Below are 16,534 nucleotides of genomic sequence, written 5' to 3' on the forward strand. Positions count from 1 at the left end.
ACAAGAACAAACAAACCAAACGCAGGCTGCTAGGGAGGGAGAGGTAGGGAGGGCTAAGGTCAGCCGGTGGCTGTGACTGGCCCCCACCAGCCCACCTTTCCTCAGCAGACCGCTGGAGCATCCTCTGGAAACAGGCCAGAGGTGGGCAAGCAAGCCTGTGCCTCACCTGCCCCGGACCCAGGCCATCACCCCGATCCTACCCGCGCCGGGACCAAGTCAAACAGCACACCCCACAGAGGGCCATGAACCAGCCATTTAATAGGAACTCACGAAGGCAGAAGCTCCAGGGCTGCCTACCTCGCTCCTCCACTAAATCCAGACCTACATTGGCCAGGGGCCATGTGTGCAGCCAGGGACACCGGACCCAGTTGGAACGTGCTTCAAAAGGGAAAGGCATGGCTAAAAGAAAACGGGGACAGGGTCCCCAAAGCAAAGTCTTTACAAAAGGGGGCTCTCCTCTCTCCAAATCCAAAGTGTCACATAAGCTCAAAATAAAATATAAAGTAAAAATGCTGCATTAGAAAAGTTTACAATGTTGAGCCTTTAAAATAGGGAGACTGGCCCTAAAGTGTCAACCACCCAGTAAAGTCCATCAAGTGTGGCCTCTACCTAAAATATTATGTAAGTGTTGCATTGAAAAAGTAAAAAATTCAAGATGGCCTGTATGTAGTGCTTTGGGGCTCACGTGGAGGCAGAGGGGTGGGGACCCTGAAGTGGCCACCCACCTCAGCATGACCTTAGGCTCCAACCCAAGGGGTTTAACTTCAGGGCCATAAGCACCCTAGATTTGCAGCAAATGGCCACCGGTGGCTCACTTCCCACATGGACTGTGTGGCTGGGGACATGCACACCCCTCTTTGGGGACCACTGAACTTGGCACTAAGTGCTGGAGGGACAGACGTGGGGAAGGTACGCCAAGCTGTTTCTTTCCTAGTGGCCTAGGTTGCAAGCTGCCTCCGTGAGATTAACCTTCCCACCTTCAACCCTAGGGTGCAAGTGTGCTCTCGAACAGTCCAGGTCTAGTCGTGCCTCACAGGTGGCTCCTCCCCACAGGCCTGGTCGGAGTAGGGAGGTGGTGGGGGCTGTTCCTCAGCCAGCCCATAGCTGGGGTGGCCACGACTGCGCTTGGCTTCTTTGATGTACAGTTCCAGGAGTACCTTAGTAGGCTGCCTGTCCACTTGCTCCCGGGGCACGCCGTGGCTGAGCAGCCAGCTTAGGAGGTCCTTTCGAGTTGGGTTGGGCCCCAGCATGAGCTTGGTGCGGCCTGGCTGGCTCTGACGCCAAAGCAGGCCCACGTCAGCAATGGTCTGGATCTCCATGACAGCCTCTAGTACCGTCATGCCACGCACCAGCAGACTGACCAGTGAGAGCCGCAGCTCAGAGGGTGCTGCTGTGAGCAGGCGCCGCTGCAGGCTCTGAGTGAAGGCCACATCTTCTGGGGCCAGGTCCACAGGCCCTTCTGGGTCAAGGTAGATCCACTCAATCATACCCAGCTCACGCACCAGCTGGATGCCTTCCTCCATGGTGGTCCAAGGCCTAAAGGGCAGCTCAGTGGCCTCAAAATGCAGGGAGGATTCCCAGCGCTGGCGCCAGGCCTGCAGCAGCCAGCTCAGCAGCGTCTGGCAGCCACTCCCTCGCAGGGCCTTGCAGCGGTAGTTAAAGATGGCATCATGCGTGAGGTCACCCAGCAACCCCAGCTCCCCGGAATTCAAGGACAGGGCAGGACCTCCCTGGTCATACACCCGCAGGATCCAGGTGATCATGAGCTCATTGGGGTTTTGCTTGAAACGCCGTGAGATAGCCAACAGCTCCGTGTATGTGTAGTAGCGGTCCCCCCGACCTATCTGGGTGGGTACGAGCACTCTCTCCGCCATGGCCCTACAGCCTCAAGGCTAGGACAGCAAGGGGCTAGAAGCAATGTTGCTGCGGAGCTGCAAAAAGACACAGGGCATGGTAGTGGTGACGAAGGGTCACGTTCCCACCTAGCATCCCCCTGAAACAGAAACCCCTCAGACCCCCAGATGTCAAAGGTCCCGGAGGCTTGCACCATGTCATCAGGGTGGTCAGAGCCCAGTGCTGTACATCATGGGGGTTACCAAGAGCAGTATGACAGGATGCCTCATAGCAACCTAGTCAGGCTTCTTTACCCATTCCTATTGTCTGAATGGAGCTCATGTGATTAGCATTAAGACCCCTACCCCAATTCCAGACAGCCCTGCTATTCTTACCCGGGGAAGCAGGCTGTCTGCAGGAACCACCTGTAGGCAGGAAGGAGAAGGGAAAGAAGTTGGTAAGGTGCAGAAAGACCATGATACCTCCCCCCCATTCACTCCTCCTTGGAGTCAGGACCCCTCAGACCCACAGGTGTCAAAGGTCCTGGGGAGCTCCATGTCCTCAGGGTGATCAGAGCCCAGTGCTGGACATCACAGGGGTTCCTGAGCATAGACACCAACAGCATTTCTTACAGCACAATGTCTCCAGTGCTAAGAAAGCACGAGCGGAGTCTGACCTGAGCTGTTGGTACCTGCTGTCCTAAGACCTTTACCCTGCCTCAGACAACCCTTCTGCTTACCTGAAGGGAAGCCTGGCTATCTGGAGGAGCTGCCCGTCTGCTGGCAGGGGGGAAAGAGGCTGGTGAGAAGCATGGAAGCACAGCTTCCCTATCCACTCCCTTTGCAGCCAGGACCCCTCAAGATCCCTGGGGGCACCATGTCCTCAGGGTGGTCAGAGCCCAGTGCTGGACATCACAGGGGTCCCGGTAATATGCACACTCCCTCTCTGATATCCCAAGGACAGTATAGCCTCTACCTCCCAAAGCAGAAGGTTACAGATACACACTACCATAGTCCATCTTACTTATCTTAATTATCAAACCCAGACTGGATTTGAACTCGGGATCCTCCTGCCCCAGCCACATGGAACGCTGAGATTATAAGCAGGTATCCCTCACTGTCCACCCTGACCCTACTTGGTGCCTTCCAGCTGCTGTGCTGCAAAAAGACTGACACTGTCCTTGGGAATGTGGGACAGAGGAGAGAGGCTGGTCCTGGTCTCATGGCTGTTTCAGGCCTGTTTGAATTTCCCAGGATGTGGTGAACGTGTGCCTCAAAGGCTCCTGCTTTTCCTGTAGGCCCACTTCCCCCAAACCAACTCTTCACCCTGCCTGATCTTGAGGTCAGCATCACTGTTCCATACTGCAACTTGGGGAAGCAATGACTTCACTGCCAGAGTATTCTGTGGAGGAAAAATGCCACCTGCGTATTGCTAGGATCCTGGTGGGATTTAGGTTTCCTCAAATACTGTGGCCTTCTCCTCCACCCAACAGCCCAGGCTGGCTGTAAACTCGTGGTCATCCTGCTCTGCTGGGCCTCAAGAACTCAGTTTTAGTCCGAGTCTAAATTTTGTGTAGAAATGTGCTGTCGAAAGATGTAGCCACATAATTAAGAATGAAAAACCCAGCCCCAGCAACTCCTATTTGAGATGCTTCTAAGCCCCATATGGTTGTGGGGTGGACAATGGCACATCTGTCTTGCTGGCTCCATTCTGACTTAGTGGAACATGAAACAAGAAGAAATTCTCCTGGAGCCGAGAACTTGTTCTTTTTCAGATTAACACACATTCCTGTCTTCTGATTATTATTTTAATAATGACTCCTATGTAAATTCAAGGTTCTTTTTCTAAAAAGCATAATCTTTTTTATATACACATGATTTGCTAGGACTTACAGGATGCTCAAAAGTACACTGTATCCAGTCCAAAATCCAGTGGACAGATGATAATGCTGACAGCCATTTTGCTCCCTCTACCGAGTTTGAAAATTGGGTCCTTTCTGCACCTTACCCAGCCTTTGATGTGTCTGCTCCACCTAAAACACCCAAGTTTATGTGAGATGGCTCACTGACCGGTAGACCAGTATGGAGTTACGAACAGCAGGGCTGGGATCTTTACTAACTAGCTGACGGGTCTCCTGAGAGTTTTAATATGTAACATTCCCATAATTACTGATCCAAATTACGGAAAGTGACCTAAGAGAAAAGGTATACTCTTTTATGTGTGGACAGACCAAAAAGTGAAGGTTCTCACCACGAGATGACGGTGGATGGTTACTCGGCTTCAAGATACACCTGTAATACAGGAAAGACTTGGTGAGGGTATATGTGTTGGGACAGGCCACAGGTGTAGAACATCAAAACCAGAGCCCCTCAGACCCTCCAGGTGTCAAAGATCCTGGAGGGGCACTGTGTCCTCAAGGATGATCGGAGCCCAGTGCTAAACATCATGGGAGCCTCAGACCTTCTGTAATGTCAAGGCTACTTGCCTTCAGGGATGGTGGCCAAGCTATAAACACAAAATCCACTAGTTGCTCCAACTTTCCCAGTGACAGAGGTCCATAGATTCCCTATGGACCCACACCATGAAGAGGACTCTGATGCTTCTGTCTTGACTGTATCTGCTAGCAACATTGAAAACCAAAACCTGTAAAGACACAAATCCCTCCAAAGTACCTGGGAGGAGAAATGACTGTTCTGTGGAGGAGAAAACAACAACAACAACAACAAAACCCAACCACACACACACAAAACCAACACAAAACACTTTAAAGATATAAATGATATAAACAAGGACTTTACTCAGCCAGATTCGAACCACCCTAAGAAAGGCATGTGGCAGATGCCGTCACAATGAACACAAAGACAACAGCAGGATCCCAGGAAGAAAGAGTCTAATCAAGTGTGATAATGGCACTGACCAGGCAGAAAAAGGCTGTTTGAGAGGTGAACATGTGGTTAAAATATTTTGGGTGAAATATATAGTTTACTTTCGAAATTCGAGTAGCTGGGATGACATGCTTGCACCATCAGGACCAACACAGTATTAGTATTCTTGCAGGTGAAAAAGGCCTGACTTCCTTTCTCCTGGCTACTCCTACCTGCTGCTCCGAAGCAATCCAGGCCTCCACGTGCACTCACTTCCGCCTCGGTAACTCCGTATCTTGTATCCGCCCCTACACCCCATCCTCCTCCAGCCCTTACGTGTTCTAGGTTGCACAAAAATGTCAAAATCCCTCACGGGGGAGGGGCAGTGGTAGAGATTTCCCACGGAGAGAACCTGCAGGTAGCACGGGGCTGTCACTGGGAGGAAAATTCTATGTTACACACACACCCTCCCTGTCACCTAAAACGGGTAAGATGGCGGACAAGACCCGCGACGTGAGCAGCAGAAATGGCGTAGCCCGGCTAAGGCGCAGACAAAGGAAGGCCGGCCCCGGCAGCCCCAGTTCCACACACCTGGCGGAAGGCACCGTCCCCGAAAGTGTCCGCATCCCGACACCCCGGCCCCAACCCGAGCGCCCCCGCGGCCCCAAGCAGCACCCTTGAGCCCGTCCACGCGACAGGCACGCCCACGACCGGGCCATGGAGACCTCAGGCCACGCGCTTCCCAGTGCAGCGCGCAAAGCTGCACCGCAGACCGCACGGCGCCGAGGCCAACCTCTGGAAGACTCACCGAAACGGAGGTCACGTCCCACGCGCTTCCCGCAAGCGCGCGCCGGGGCCGCGAGTCCCACTTTATAGCGCGCGCCGCCTGTCAGTCCCGCCCACCGCGCCCGCTGGGCCCCGTCCCTAGCGTCTCAGGCTCCGCCCCGAGGGAGCCCTCAATGGAGTCTTTGCTGGGCTCACGCGTGGCTGGTGGAAGAAACACCGTGCGTCCGTGGCCGCTGGAGCATCACTGATTAGGACATAAGATGTTGGAGGACACATCTGGACAGCTCTTCCGTCACTCTCGACAGGCAGTTCTGAGGCCGCCCCCGAAGAGGGCGGGACGAGAAAGGCCCCCTAGAGGTAGGCGGGGCCAGGCGCGGAAGCCACGGGCTCGCCAGCGCGGCGGAGGGCGGGGGAAAGGGCGGCCCTGGAGTGGTCGCCGCCGCAGCGCGGGAGGCGGGACCAGGCACAGGCTGACGGCTTTGTAGGGAAGCGTGGGCGAGGTGCAGTTGGAGGCGTTGGCATCTGTGCTCTGTGATGGGCGGGAACAGGGACGCTAGGACGAAGTGGCGGGCGTTCTCTGTGCCTGAAACAGCGTGGCTGGGACTGGGCTGCTAGGTCTGAGGGAGGAGGGCTGAGTCCTGGGAGGTGCAAAATGTGAGAGAGGTGATGCCAAGTGGCAGGACAGGCCAAGCTTTTCTAATTAATAATGTCTCTTTGTCATTATTTGGGAGCTGAATGGCGGGATATAGAAAGACTCATTACACTGCTTCCCCAATAACCGTTGCTCATCTGTCGTCGTAGCAAAGAATTCTCAAATTGCCTCAACTCCAGATAATCTGCCTGTGCGCGGATTATCTTGGTTAGGTTAATTGATGGGGGACCATGGGCTGTATAAACGAAGAGAGCTGTGCACAAGTGTTCGCATCCCTCTGCTTCCTGATCAGCTGCCTCCCCAAGCTCCTGCCTGCCTCCTTGGCCCACCCCTACACCATGTGATGGACTGTACTTTAACTGTGAACCCTTCCATTACGTTGCTTTTATCAGGGTGTTCTATCATAGCAACAGAAAAATAAGACCTTTCTTTTTCCTCATAGCATGGATCCCCTCTCCTCCCATCTGTTTCCTCTGCACAGGATTGGACTGTGTTTATTTGACCACTTTTATAGATCTAGTGTAAGGCACGTAGTTGCAGCTCATCTTTATTTAAAAATGGGCACCTTTGCTGGGGATGTGGCTCAGATGGTAGAGCGCCTGCTCAGCTTTGTAAGAAGTGTTGGTTTCTACCCCAGCAGTATATAAACCAGGCATGATTGTGCCCACCTGTAATGCCAGCCTGAGATTCAGAACTTAGGTTCTGAATTCAAACCAGCCTGGAATACATGAGGAAGTATCTACATTATTTTGAAACTAAAATATATTTATTTTAGATTTATATGTGTGTCTGTGTAACACAAGTGTGCCTAGTGCCCTCAGAGGTCAGAAGAGTCTAGACACTAGAGTTAAGGGTGGTTGTGAGCTGCCACGTGAGTTGTGGGAATCAAGTCCTGGTCCTCTGCAAAAGCACGTGCTCTTCACAGCTTAGTCATCTGTCCAGCTCTTTGTCACTTTTGATAACTCAATTGTGCAGTTCTTTTTTTTAAACATATTTTTATTTTTTGTGTGTGTGTCCATATGTTGGGGGGCTTATGTGTATATACGGGTTCAGTGCCTGCAGAGGCCAAAAGAGGCAACAGATTCCCCTAGAACTGGATTACAGGCTGTTGTGAGTTACCCAACATGGATGCTGGTAACTGAACTTCTGGGAAAGCAAGCAAACACTTAACTACTAAGCCATCTCTCCAACCCTTTGCTTGTGCAGTTCTTGGATGTTAACTTGGTAGATAATATCCTGTGGTGATGTCCGAAGGTTGGACCTGTGTGGTAGATCGTTGCCTCTACTCTTCATACAAGGAAACTGAGTCCCAAGTCAACCTTGCTGTGAGTCAGAGCTAGTAAGTGACGGTGTCTAGACCTATGAGAATAAGAAAGGGGGAGCCTCGTTCTCCTCTACAGGAGGCAGGTGGTGGGTTTTTTACTCGATATCAACCCTTCCTTGTTCAGCAGATGACTTTTGGCTCCACACCTCCCTCCCAAAACCCTCCCCTGAGAAGCTTGTGTTGAGGGCATTGGGGAGAAGAGTAGGGTAGGGGAGAAACTGCAGGAAGGGATGGGATGTGAGCTGAGGACTTGAATAGGGTTTTCTCGGAAAAGAAACTACAAGTTGGAGCTATGCAACAGGGAGGCACACCTTTAATCCTAGTGTTGAGGTGGCAGAGGCAGGCCCATCTCTATGAGTTCCAGGCCAGCCTGGGTCAACATAGTAAGATCCTGTCTCAAAAACAAAACCACAACAGAAAGCAAAAGAACTAAAGGTTGAAGTTAAGACGTGGGGTAAGCAAATAAACATTAAGCACCATGTGGTGGTGCACACCTCCCCCACCACACACACACACCAGACAGGGTTGCTTTGGAGCTTTGGAGCCTGCCCTGGAACTTGCTCTGTACACCAGGCTGGCCTGGAACTCACAGAGGTCTGGCGGTGGTGCATACCCTTAATCCCAGCACTCGGGAGGAAGAGGCAGGCAGATCTCTGCGCGTTCTAGGCCAGACTGGTCTATAGAGTGAGTTCCAGAACAACCAGCGATACACAGAGAAACCCTGTCTTGAAAAAACAAACAAAAAAGCACCGTGTGTATGCCCAGGACCCTCACCCCAGTCTTTTTGCTGGCCTTTGATAGTTTACCCGAGTCCCCTTTCTGTCCCTCTACTTAAGAGTAGCCCACAATGGATAAGGTAGGGTGGAGAAATATGACAGTTGCACTTCAGCACACACAGTCAAGTAATGAAATATTCTGGGCAGAAAATATTTTTTCTTTAAAATATAAGTTACTCTGGGTTGAGGGGAGTGAGAAGTTACATAACTCATGAGTATAGGGACGGAGGCCAGCTTGTCAGGCAGCTGGCAGCCGTGAGAGTACATCATTGATATCCTTTCAGTGTCCTGTCCTAAGACCATATGGCCTGGACTGCCAGGATGGACCAGAAGCTCATGTAGTTCAGATAGGAGAAGAGACCTGAGAAAGAGGGCAGAGAAGACACAGAGGTCAGTAGGCTAGCCCTCACTGTACCCGACACAGTCCTACCTCAGCCGCTGCCCCATCCCTAATCCCACAGTCAACTCCACCCTCATGCTGTCCCCACCCCACCCCAAGCCTACAGGAATGCCCAGCCCTGGCTCCCACCCTTCCTAGCCCTGTGTGCAACTTGAGTCCCACTCCTAACCATGCCCATCATCCGCACCACTGAGGCCACCCCCGCGCCAGTCAGACCAATCATGAAGAAGAAGAAGACATTGATCCAGGCCAGGTAGAAGCTTCTCCCCAGCATGTAGGTCATGCCTTCCTGTAAGAACTTTCGGGCTTGCATCAGGTAGAACAGGACCCCCAGAATGATGCTGACCCCTGTGTGGCATAGACAGGAGCACATGTGAGCCCCCTGTGGGCTCAGTCACATGGCTGTGGCTCTCTCACTATGGTGCTGGTTTCTTTAAACTCCCTGTGCAGCTGAAGGTGACCTAGACCTCTTCCTGTCTCAGATGTGTGTCGGCACCCTCGGTGCGTGCAGTTCAGGATGAACTTCGTGCACTCTAGGCAAGTGCTCTACCAGCTGAGCTACACCTCCAGCCCTCCGTTTGCCTCTGCCTCTGCTCCTTCCCTTAGAACAGCCTCTAACGGACCTGAGCCTCAGTATTCTCATCTGTGCAGTGGGCATAACTGCCGACCCATCTGTGAGGGCTATCGTGAAGGTGGGTGGTTATTGGTTATATCCTGACCCATGAAAAACCTCGAGGACTGGGATGATTCCCATGACTACTGGCTCCTTAGTGTTGGGATTCTGGGGCCACAGAGAGAGAATTCGACCATTTTGGGTAATATGAATTGACAGGAAATGAAGATACTTTGTGAAAAGGGAGAAAAAACACTTTTTCAGATTTAACACTCTGGGGCATTTTTTTGTGTGTGTGTGTTATTGAAAATAATGTAAGAAGTGCCCTATATTTAGTTAAAGGACGGAAAGGATTATCTGACTGAAATGCCTTGTTTTAAAATGAGGTGTTCTCTACCTACTGTGGCTTATATTGAAACAATTATATTTAAGATTTATTTTCTTTCTTAATTATAGGTATGTTTGTGGGGAGAGGGTTGTTCACAACTGGATGCAGTGCCCTCAGGGACCAGAAGAGGAGATCAGCTCCTCCCAGAGGGGGCATTACAGGTGGTTGTGATCTGCCACGTGGGTTCTGGGAACAGCACTCTGGTCTTCTGCAAGAACACTGTGTGCTCTTAACCAGCTATCTGTCCAGTCTCAACAGTTCTATTTAGACCATTGAAGGTGTGATGCCTTCATCCCAGCAAGGGAGAGACTGAAGCAGGTAGGTAGCTGGGATTCCTGGGCAGCCCAGCTAGAAACAGACACATTGATGATCTAGCACATGCTACCCCACAAAGCAGACACCTGCTAGCGACCAGCAGACAGGAGCTGCAAGTTCTCTGTTCTCAGCAGTGCTGTTCCTCTCCAAAAATGTTTTGTGACGTGACTGAAAGTTGTGGACAGCATCAGTTGTCGCCACATTGAAATACCCTCGACCTGGGTATGTGTGGAAACAGACGTTCCAACCAGCACGTCAGTTTTGAAGTGTTTGGGAAGGGTGAACAAGCGAGATTCCAGTGCTAACCAGCATGTCAGTTTTGAAGTGTTTGGGAAGGGTGAGCAAGCTAGCTTCCTGTGCTAACTAGCACGTCAGTTTTGAAGTGTTTGGGAAGGGTGAACAAGCTAGCTTCCAGTGCTAACCCTCTATCTCTCTCACCATCCTCACCTCTCGGCCTCCTGCATGCCAGCATATCAGACCTGGAAAGGAGACCACGGAGAGCACCCCGTTTGCATGTGCCTGGAGACTTAGATGTGTCACTAACCCATGTGCCTCAGATGGGCCCTAGTTATTTATATGACCTTGACCAGGGGCAATGAGGGGTGAGGGAGGAAAGGGACACCTGTCCAGCTCATAAGATCAGACACACCAACCTTAGGACTCAGTGCGGTGACAAAGATAACGGAGTTAACGTTTTCTAATTGAATACTCACTACGTTATCACATGACAGAAAATTTTATCCCCAGTGGGCTGAGATGTGTCTCAGTTGGTAGAGTGCTCACCTAGCATGCACAAAGCCCCGGGTTCCATCTCCAGAGCCACATAAACTTGGTGTGCCAGCGCACACCTGTTGTCCCAGCGCGGGGGAGGTAGGAACAGGAGGAGTTCACGTACATCTGTCAATCAAGGTCAGCCTCAGCTACTTGAGACCCAGTTCAAAAAAAGAAAAAGAAAAATGTATCCCCACTCAAGATATGAGAGAAGTATGACTCGGAGAGATAAAGTAGTTTGAAGGAAATGCTGTTGGGAAGGCGGGCAGAACCGTACAGGGAGCTGCGTGTAGAGGTGGAGTCCAGGCTGTGCTAGGTGAGACTGGGTGGGTGATGTCCTTGGGTGGGGTGGAAGAAGGTGATGTAGCTGGGAATCGTCTGGCATGAGTTTCAGGGGACGTTCACAGCTGGTAGGTTAGAGTGCGGATTGAGAAGGAGGTGAAGCTAGAGAGGGGTTGGGACTCAAGGTGAGGTCGAACTTACTAAATGGACATGGCTGGGCTGACCTTGAGACAGTCATGGAGGGTAATAAGGCTTGCGGCCAAGTTGGGTGTTGAGATTTGTGAAGAGGCTGAGGACAGTAAGGAGTGTGGTTTGGGAAAAGATGGATTCAGGATGAGGTGGAGATGGAACTGGTGTCAGGGAGGACGTCTGGGCATTTATATTTGCTGGCTTTGAGATGGGAGTTAGAGATGAGGCTGGTTTCAGGCCTGGATCCAACATGGTGACTAGGAATTTGTAAGACGGTAGGGCTAGGCCTGAGGGTGGAGATGAGGATGGGATGGGCTGAGTCTAGAGTAATGTGGCTGTCCTTCATGGTGGGCATTCGTGGGAAGCCTCGTAGTAACATTGGTTGGGCTAGGCCTGAGGGTGGAGATGAGGATGGGATGGGCTGAGTCTAGAGTAATGTGGCTGTCCTTCATGGTGGGCATTCGTGGGAAGCCTCGTAGTAACATTGGTCGGGCTAGGCCTGAGGGTGGAGATGAGGATGGGATGGGCTGAGTCTAGAGTAATGTGGCTGTCCTTCATGGTGGGCATTCGTGGGAAGCCTCGTAGTAACATGCCTGTCATGAGGCTGCAGATGAAGAGCGAGAAGTCCATCCAGGGCATGTTGGTGCTGGGGAAGAATATGGTGCTGATGAGACCCATGCAGACACAGAAGCTCATGATACCAGAGATGAGAAGGCAGGCCCAGGCCAGGTCCAGCAGGTCTGGGAAAAGAGAAACAAGAACACCAAGCCTGTGCTGAGGAGATGACGTAGCAGTTAAGTGTGCTCACTGCTCTTCTGGAGAACCCGAGTTCATGCTAGGTGGCTTACAACCACCTGTAACTTTAGTTTCAGGGAATATGATGACATCTTCTGGCTTCTGTGAGCACCTGCACTAATGTACACATGCCCACACACAGACACATACATAAAGATTTAAAATAGGTGGTCATGGTGGGGCATGCCTCTAATCCCAGCTCTTGGGAAGCAGAAGAAAGCAGATCTCTGAATTTGAGGCTAGCCTGGTTTACACAGTGACAACCTGTCTCCAGTAAATAAACCTTAAAAAAAAATTAATGTGCAAAGTAATTGAGGAAGTGCCTGACATTAACCTCTGGCCTCCATGTCTGTGTGCACATGCTGCATGCACACAAAGACTCTCTCACACACACATTGACATGTGCAGACACAGATGACCAACCAGCAGACAGACAGACACACATTCTCTCTCTCTCTCTCTCTCTCTCTCTCTCTCTCTCTCTCTCTCTCTCTCTCCTTGAGGCCAAAAGAGAGCATTAGATCACTTGGAACTGGAGTTACCCAGGATTGAATTAAGGACCATGAAAACTAATGCATTGCTTTGCTGAAACCGATGCTGCTTCAGTGAAGGTGAAATAAAGTCTTCCAAGTTGCTTTTTGCCGTAAGCAAAGACCTGTATTTTGAGATCTATATTTTGCTTACAGCCATCTTAAATTCACAAGTAAGATATTCACCTTTGCAGGCAAGTTCCCGACCGGACCTAGGACATTAGCCTAGTGAGACCTGCAGGCACCAGACTTTTAGAAAAACATTACAGTCAGCAATCACAAATGCTCACTTATCAGATGGGGATGTCTCCGGGCCTGAATTCCAACAGACCTGACACATCTCCCCTCCCCCTTGCCCATTTGCTATATAACAGCTTCTGAGGAGATAATAAATGTCAGTTTGATCAGAAATACTGTCTTGCCGTCATTTCTTGCGTCTCTTGTACCCTCCATTCCTTTCCCCTCTCTCCCCTGGGTTTATCAGGGACCACCGTTCGCATCAAGCAGGTCGGGATAGCTTTTGATCATAGTGTTTTATCACAGTAATTGAAAACCCTTACTAAGATGGTTCCTGAGAAAAGACACCTGGAAGTCATCTTCTGGCCTTCACACACACGCTCACAGGCACACTTGCACATGCACACACAAACCAACACTGAACTCTAAAAAGTAGGAATTGGATGCATCCGGTCTGGCATGTAGGATCTACTTCTTAGTCAATGACATCAGGTTCTTGGGCATGAAGAAGTTGTATGGGCATCAGCAAGTACCTAAGGAGGGGAGAAATTGTTCCTTGAAGTTCTCTAGGACAAAGAGAAGACCTGAATCTCGGGAGGGGTGAGGACAGGGCCAACCTTACAAGCATTCTTATCATATTCATTCATGCAGGAGATGTCAGGGCAGCGCATGAAGAAGATGGTGTCGATGGGGATGCTCTTGGAACTATTGGTGCTCCCTTTGGGCGACAGAGGCACTTGGAAGTGGATCCAGGGCTGCCTCAAGGCGATGAGGTTGAGCAGCAGCATACCGGCCACAGTCAGGACCAGGCTAAGGTACCGGGTGATCTTCTTGGCTTCGAGCAACAGTTTCCAGCTGATGGGCACCAGTGACCAGCGTTTGCTCTGCTTTCTGTGACAAATCGTGTGACCAGCATCAGCAGTAAAGTCCATCCACACTGCCCAACCACCCCACAATCATTCTTCAAATCCCATCTGAGAAGCCAGGTATGGTGGCACATGCCTTTATTCTCAGCACAGAGGACAGAGACAAGAGGATCTGAGTTCAAGGTCAGCTTGGTCTACTAGAGAGACCCTACTCCAACAAAACAAAACTCCATATCTCATCTGCCTTGTATCTGTTCAAATCCCTTAGGTTTCACTGAGGTACCCCTCTAACACCTGCTACACCTCCAGTTTCAAATGCAGTTATACAAGTCCAGACCTGAATGTGGCCCCCTCTGCCCCCCTCCTCTGCTCACTCACCTGCTGGAGCCCAATGCAGTAGAATTGCTTGACAATTTGAAGGAACTGCCGAGAGTACTCTGACTGGACATAGAGTAGTGTGGCAATCCTCGCGATTCGTCCTTGGAGTCCCAGACGAAGGACTCAAAGCTCCTGATGCTGGCCTCTGGACTGTGTGTTATAGATAGGGGGACGTCCACACTGGGCCTGGCTTCTCTTTTGAGGTTGTGTGTCAAGGAGAGGTGGCTGTCAGTTTGTAAGTTGTGGATTTCTGACTGGACATTGCACAGAGTATGCGAACTTAGGATGTCAAGTCGGCGATTATGGTAAAGGGCAGAGCCCTCTCTGGAACTAAGCCAGCGATTGTAGGCAACAGATTGTATGTCTTGTGTATTGGACTGGAAACCCTGAGAATGGGTCTCTTGAGTGCTGAACCTTCGAGGGGAAGGCTGGACACTGAGCTTCCGAGGAAGAAAGACGGATGCTGGCGGTTCCTGGATGCTCACCCTTCGGGTCATAGGTGTGTATGTTGATGGTTCCAGGATGTTGGGTCCTCGAGTGTGGATGATGGACACAGGTGCTTGTATGTTGACCTGATGACCTTGGGTGGCATCTGGGAGGCTGAAGGTCACTTTCAGAGAGTCTTGGGTTTCATTTTGTGTGCTGTCGGGAGCTACTGTCCCCTTGCTCTGGAGGCCAGAGGAGTTCTGGTCCATGTGGGGAAGCAGTATGGGGTCAGTCCCTGAATGTACTCAATTTGCACCAGCCTCTGCTTCCAGGCACTCCCATGGCATCCTGGATATCTGTAGGTCTGACTCTAAAGTTACCTGCCCCCGCTGTCTGTGGTTCCTGCTATCTGTCTCTTTGTTCCCAGACAGCATTCAGGGATTTGGGCTAGGCAGCAGCTGGGGGTGGGGTGAGTTCTATGACAGTTGGAGGGATTCCAAGAGGCTGCGGTTGGCCATGGCCTCAGACTCCACCGTAGACCTTCGTAAGTGACCTGGGTGTTAGGGCTGGGTCAGTGGGACTGGATGGAGTCTGGACTGGGTAGGACAGGGTGATGCTGGGTTAGTGAAGGTCTGCGCTAGGTCTGGCTAGGATCAGGGCTAGGCAGGACGGAGAGTCAGAGCTGGGTCAGCAGCATGTCTGAGATGAGTTCTAGTTTCTAGAAGATCTGAGCTTATAATTCCTTCCACCTACTTGCATCTTTCCCTCAATTCCTGAGCTTGCTCTGAGCCAGTTCCTCTCTTTTCTTCCCTTCTCTGCCTTTGTGTTTCACTTATTCCCTTTTCTTTCCTATCTGTCTCTCTTGCTCTTAATCCTCCTCTGAAACCTCACAAAAACATAGTCTGCTCATTGCTCCTGAAGACTTCAGATCTGGGGGCAGGAAGACCCAGCCACAGCTTAGTAAGGACTAAGGCAGGCAGGCATCCTACCCAGGGAGAGGGACTTTTGAAATCCTCTTCTCCCAGGTGGTTATGACGGTGCACAGCTGCAGTTCCAGAAATCAGAGTCAGGAGGATTGCATTGAGTTTGATATCCTGGGCTACTGAGTCAGAGGCTATCTCAAAATCATAACAACAAAAACAACAACAGAAAATATTCTGCTCTTTCCCCTTACTTTCTTTTGATGAACTTTAGAGGAAAAACTACTCACAAATTTTTATATGTTTATTATATAAGCACCCATATTATTAGATTTTATTTTTACATCTGTTTGTTTCGAGATGTATTTATATTTTCTTTCTCTAAAATTTATTGATTTATTTATGTACATTGTTGTTTTGCTTGTATGTATGTCTGTATGAACTGGAGTTATAGACAGCTGTGAGCTGCCATGTGGGTGCTGGGAATTGAACCCGGGTCATTTGGAAGAGCAGTCAGTCCTCTTAACCGCTGAGCCATCTCTCCAGCCCCCATTTATATTTTCTTATGAGTATACATAAATGCCTGTGTGTTTCTATGTGTGCCATGTGCATGCAGTGCCTGTAGAGGCCAGAACAGAGTGCCAGACTCTGTGGGGCTGGACTGATGGGCAGTTGTGAGCCTCCAGTTGTGGGTCCATTGCAAGAGCAGTAAGTGCTCTTAACTGCCGAGCCAAGTCTCCAGCTCCACATCTATCTGTTTATTTGTGTGTGAGAGAACCACGGGGAGTGTGTGGAAGGCAGAGGAAACTTCTAAGAGTCAATTTTCTCCTTCTACCGTGTGGATGGTAGGGACTGGGCTCAGGTCATAGCCTTGCTGGGACAAGCTTTTACCTGTCGAGCCTACCTTGTTGGCCCCTATCTGTTTGTTTATTATCCTGCTACCATGGTGCCACCATGCCTAACTTGATCACATTTTGGTAACCATGTAGTATTGAGAATCCAGGTGCTATTCTTCTGTTCGCTTGCTGTCTTGAGACAGAGTCTCTACACAGCCCTGACTGGCCTGGAACTCACTCTGCAGACCACGCTGGCTTTGACTTCACAGAAATCTGCCTGCCTCTGCTTCCTGAGTATTGGGATTAAAGGTGTGCACCACTATGCTTGGCCTTAGTAGATGTTAATTCTAATT

General features: G+C 50.6%; 2 protein-coding genes and 4 non-coding genes across 11 annotated transcripts; all 6 read right to left on the reverse strand.

Annotated features, from left to right (window-relative positions):
* Positions 1 to 235: 235 nt before the first annotated feature.
* LOC121446039 (Friend virus susceptibility protein 1-like) lies at positions 236 to 5,638 on the reverse strand. 5 transcript variants are annotated; one of them, XM_041648376.1, is made up of 6 exons: positions 5,506 to 5,621; positions 4,931 to 5,109; positions 4,084 to 4,124; positions 2,573 to 2,609; positions 2,229 to 2,258; positions 236 to 1,931 (listed from the first exon to the last, which is right to left on the reverse strand). In XM_041648376.1, the coding sequence occupies exon 6, from the start codon at positions 1,872 to 1,874 to the stop codon at positions 1,020 to 1,022; it is 855 nt and encodes a 284-aa protein (XP_041504310.1). In that variant the 5' UTR covers positions 1,875 to 1,931; positions 2,229 to 2,258; positions 2,573 to 2,609; positions 4,084 to 4,124; positions 4,931 to 5,109; positions 5,506 to 5,621; the 3' UTR covers positions 236 to 1,019. The 5 variants fall into 5 exon arrangements, with proteins under 5 accessions (XP_041504310.1, XP_041504292.1, XP_041504301.1 ...); XM_041648358.1 differs by lacking the exon at positions 4,931 to 5,109 and having other exon boundaries at positions 5,506 to 5,638; XM_041648367.1 differs by lacking the exon at positions 4,931 to 5,109 and having other exon boundaries at positions 2,573 to 2,612; positions 5,506 to 5,638.
* On the reverse strand, positions 2,003 to 2,095 carry LOC121455030. The gene has a single exon (XR_005975412.1). It is a non-coding gene; the product is annotated as a small nucleolar RNA SNORD88 (small nucleolar RNA).
* On the reverse strand, positions 2,346 to 2,435 carry LOC121455027. The gene has a single exon (XR_005975411.1). It is a non-coding gene; the product is annotated as a small nucleolar RNA SNORD88 (small nucleolar RNA).
* On the reverse strand, positions 2,683 to 2,756 carry LOC121455038. Its single transcript, XR_005975415.1, has one exon. It is a non-coding gene; the product is annotated as a small nucleolar RNA SNORD88 (small nucleolar RNA).
* LOC121455035 lies at positions 4,196 to 4,288 on the reverse strand. Its single transcript, XR_005975413.1, has one exon. It is a non-coding gene; the product is annotated as a small nucleolar RNA SNORD88 (small nucleolar RNA).
* A 2,890-nt stretch (positions 5,639 to 8,528) lies between the features above and the next one.
* On the reverse strand, positions 8,529 to 14,694 carry LOC121446031. Of its 2 annotated transcripts, XM_041648334.1 has the most exons (5): positions 14,000 to 14,694; positions 13,378 to 13,646; positions 11,787 to 11,933; positions 8,852 to 8,983; positions 8,529 to 8,596 (listed from the first exon to the last, which is right to left on the reverse strand). In XM_041648334.1, exons 1-5 carry the CDS (start codon positions 14,692 to 14,694, stop codon positions 8,529 to 8,531), a joined length of 1,311 nt encoding a protein of 436 aa, XP_041504268.1. The 2 variants fall into 2 exon arrangements, with proteins under 2 accessions (XP_041504268.1, XP_041504278.1); XM_041648344.1 differs by lacking the exon at positions 8,852 to 8,983.
* Between the last annotated feature and the right edge of the window lie 1,840 nt (positions 14,695 to 16,534).

The sequence above is a fragment of the Microtus oregoni genome, unplaced genomic scaffold (genome assembly GCF_018167655.1).
Source record: "Microtus oregoni isolate MIOR12 unplaced genomic scaffold, Mior012 000000F_ref0000247, whole genome shotgun sequence".
NCBI classification, from domain to species: Eukaryota; Metazoa; Chordata; class Mammalia; order Rodentia; family Cricetidae; genus Microtus; species Microtus oregoni.

Coding starts and splice junctions, on each gene's coding strand:
- LOC121446039 (XM_041648395.1), bottom strand. CDS start 1,874: ATGGCGGAGAGAGTGCTCGTACCCACCCAGATAGGTCGGGGGGACCGC.
- LOC121446031 (XM_041648334.1), bottom strand. CDS start 14,694: ATGGACCAGAACTCCTCTGGCCTCCAGAGCAAGGGGACAGTAGCTCCC. Junction 8,984..11,786: donor CATCTGCAGCCTCATGACAG/GCATGTTACTAC, acceptor TATGCCACACAG/GGGTCAGCATCATTCTGGGG. Junction 8,597..8,851: donor CTTCTTCTTCTTCATGATTG/GTCTGACTGGCG, acceptor CCTCTTTCTCAG/GTCTCTTCTCCTATCTGAAC.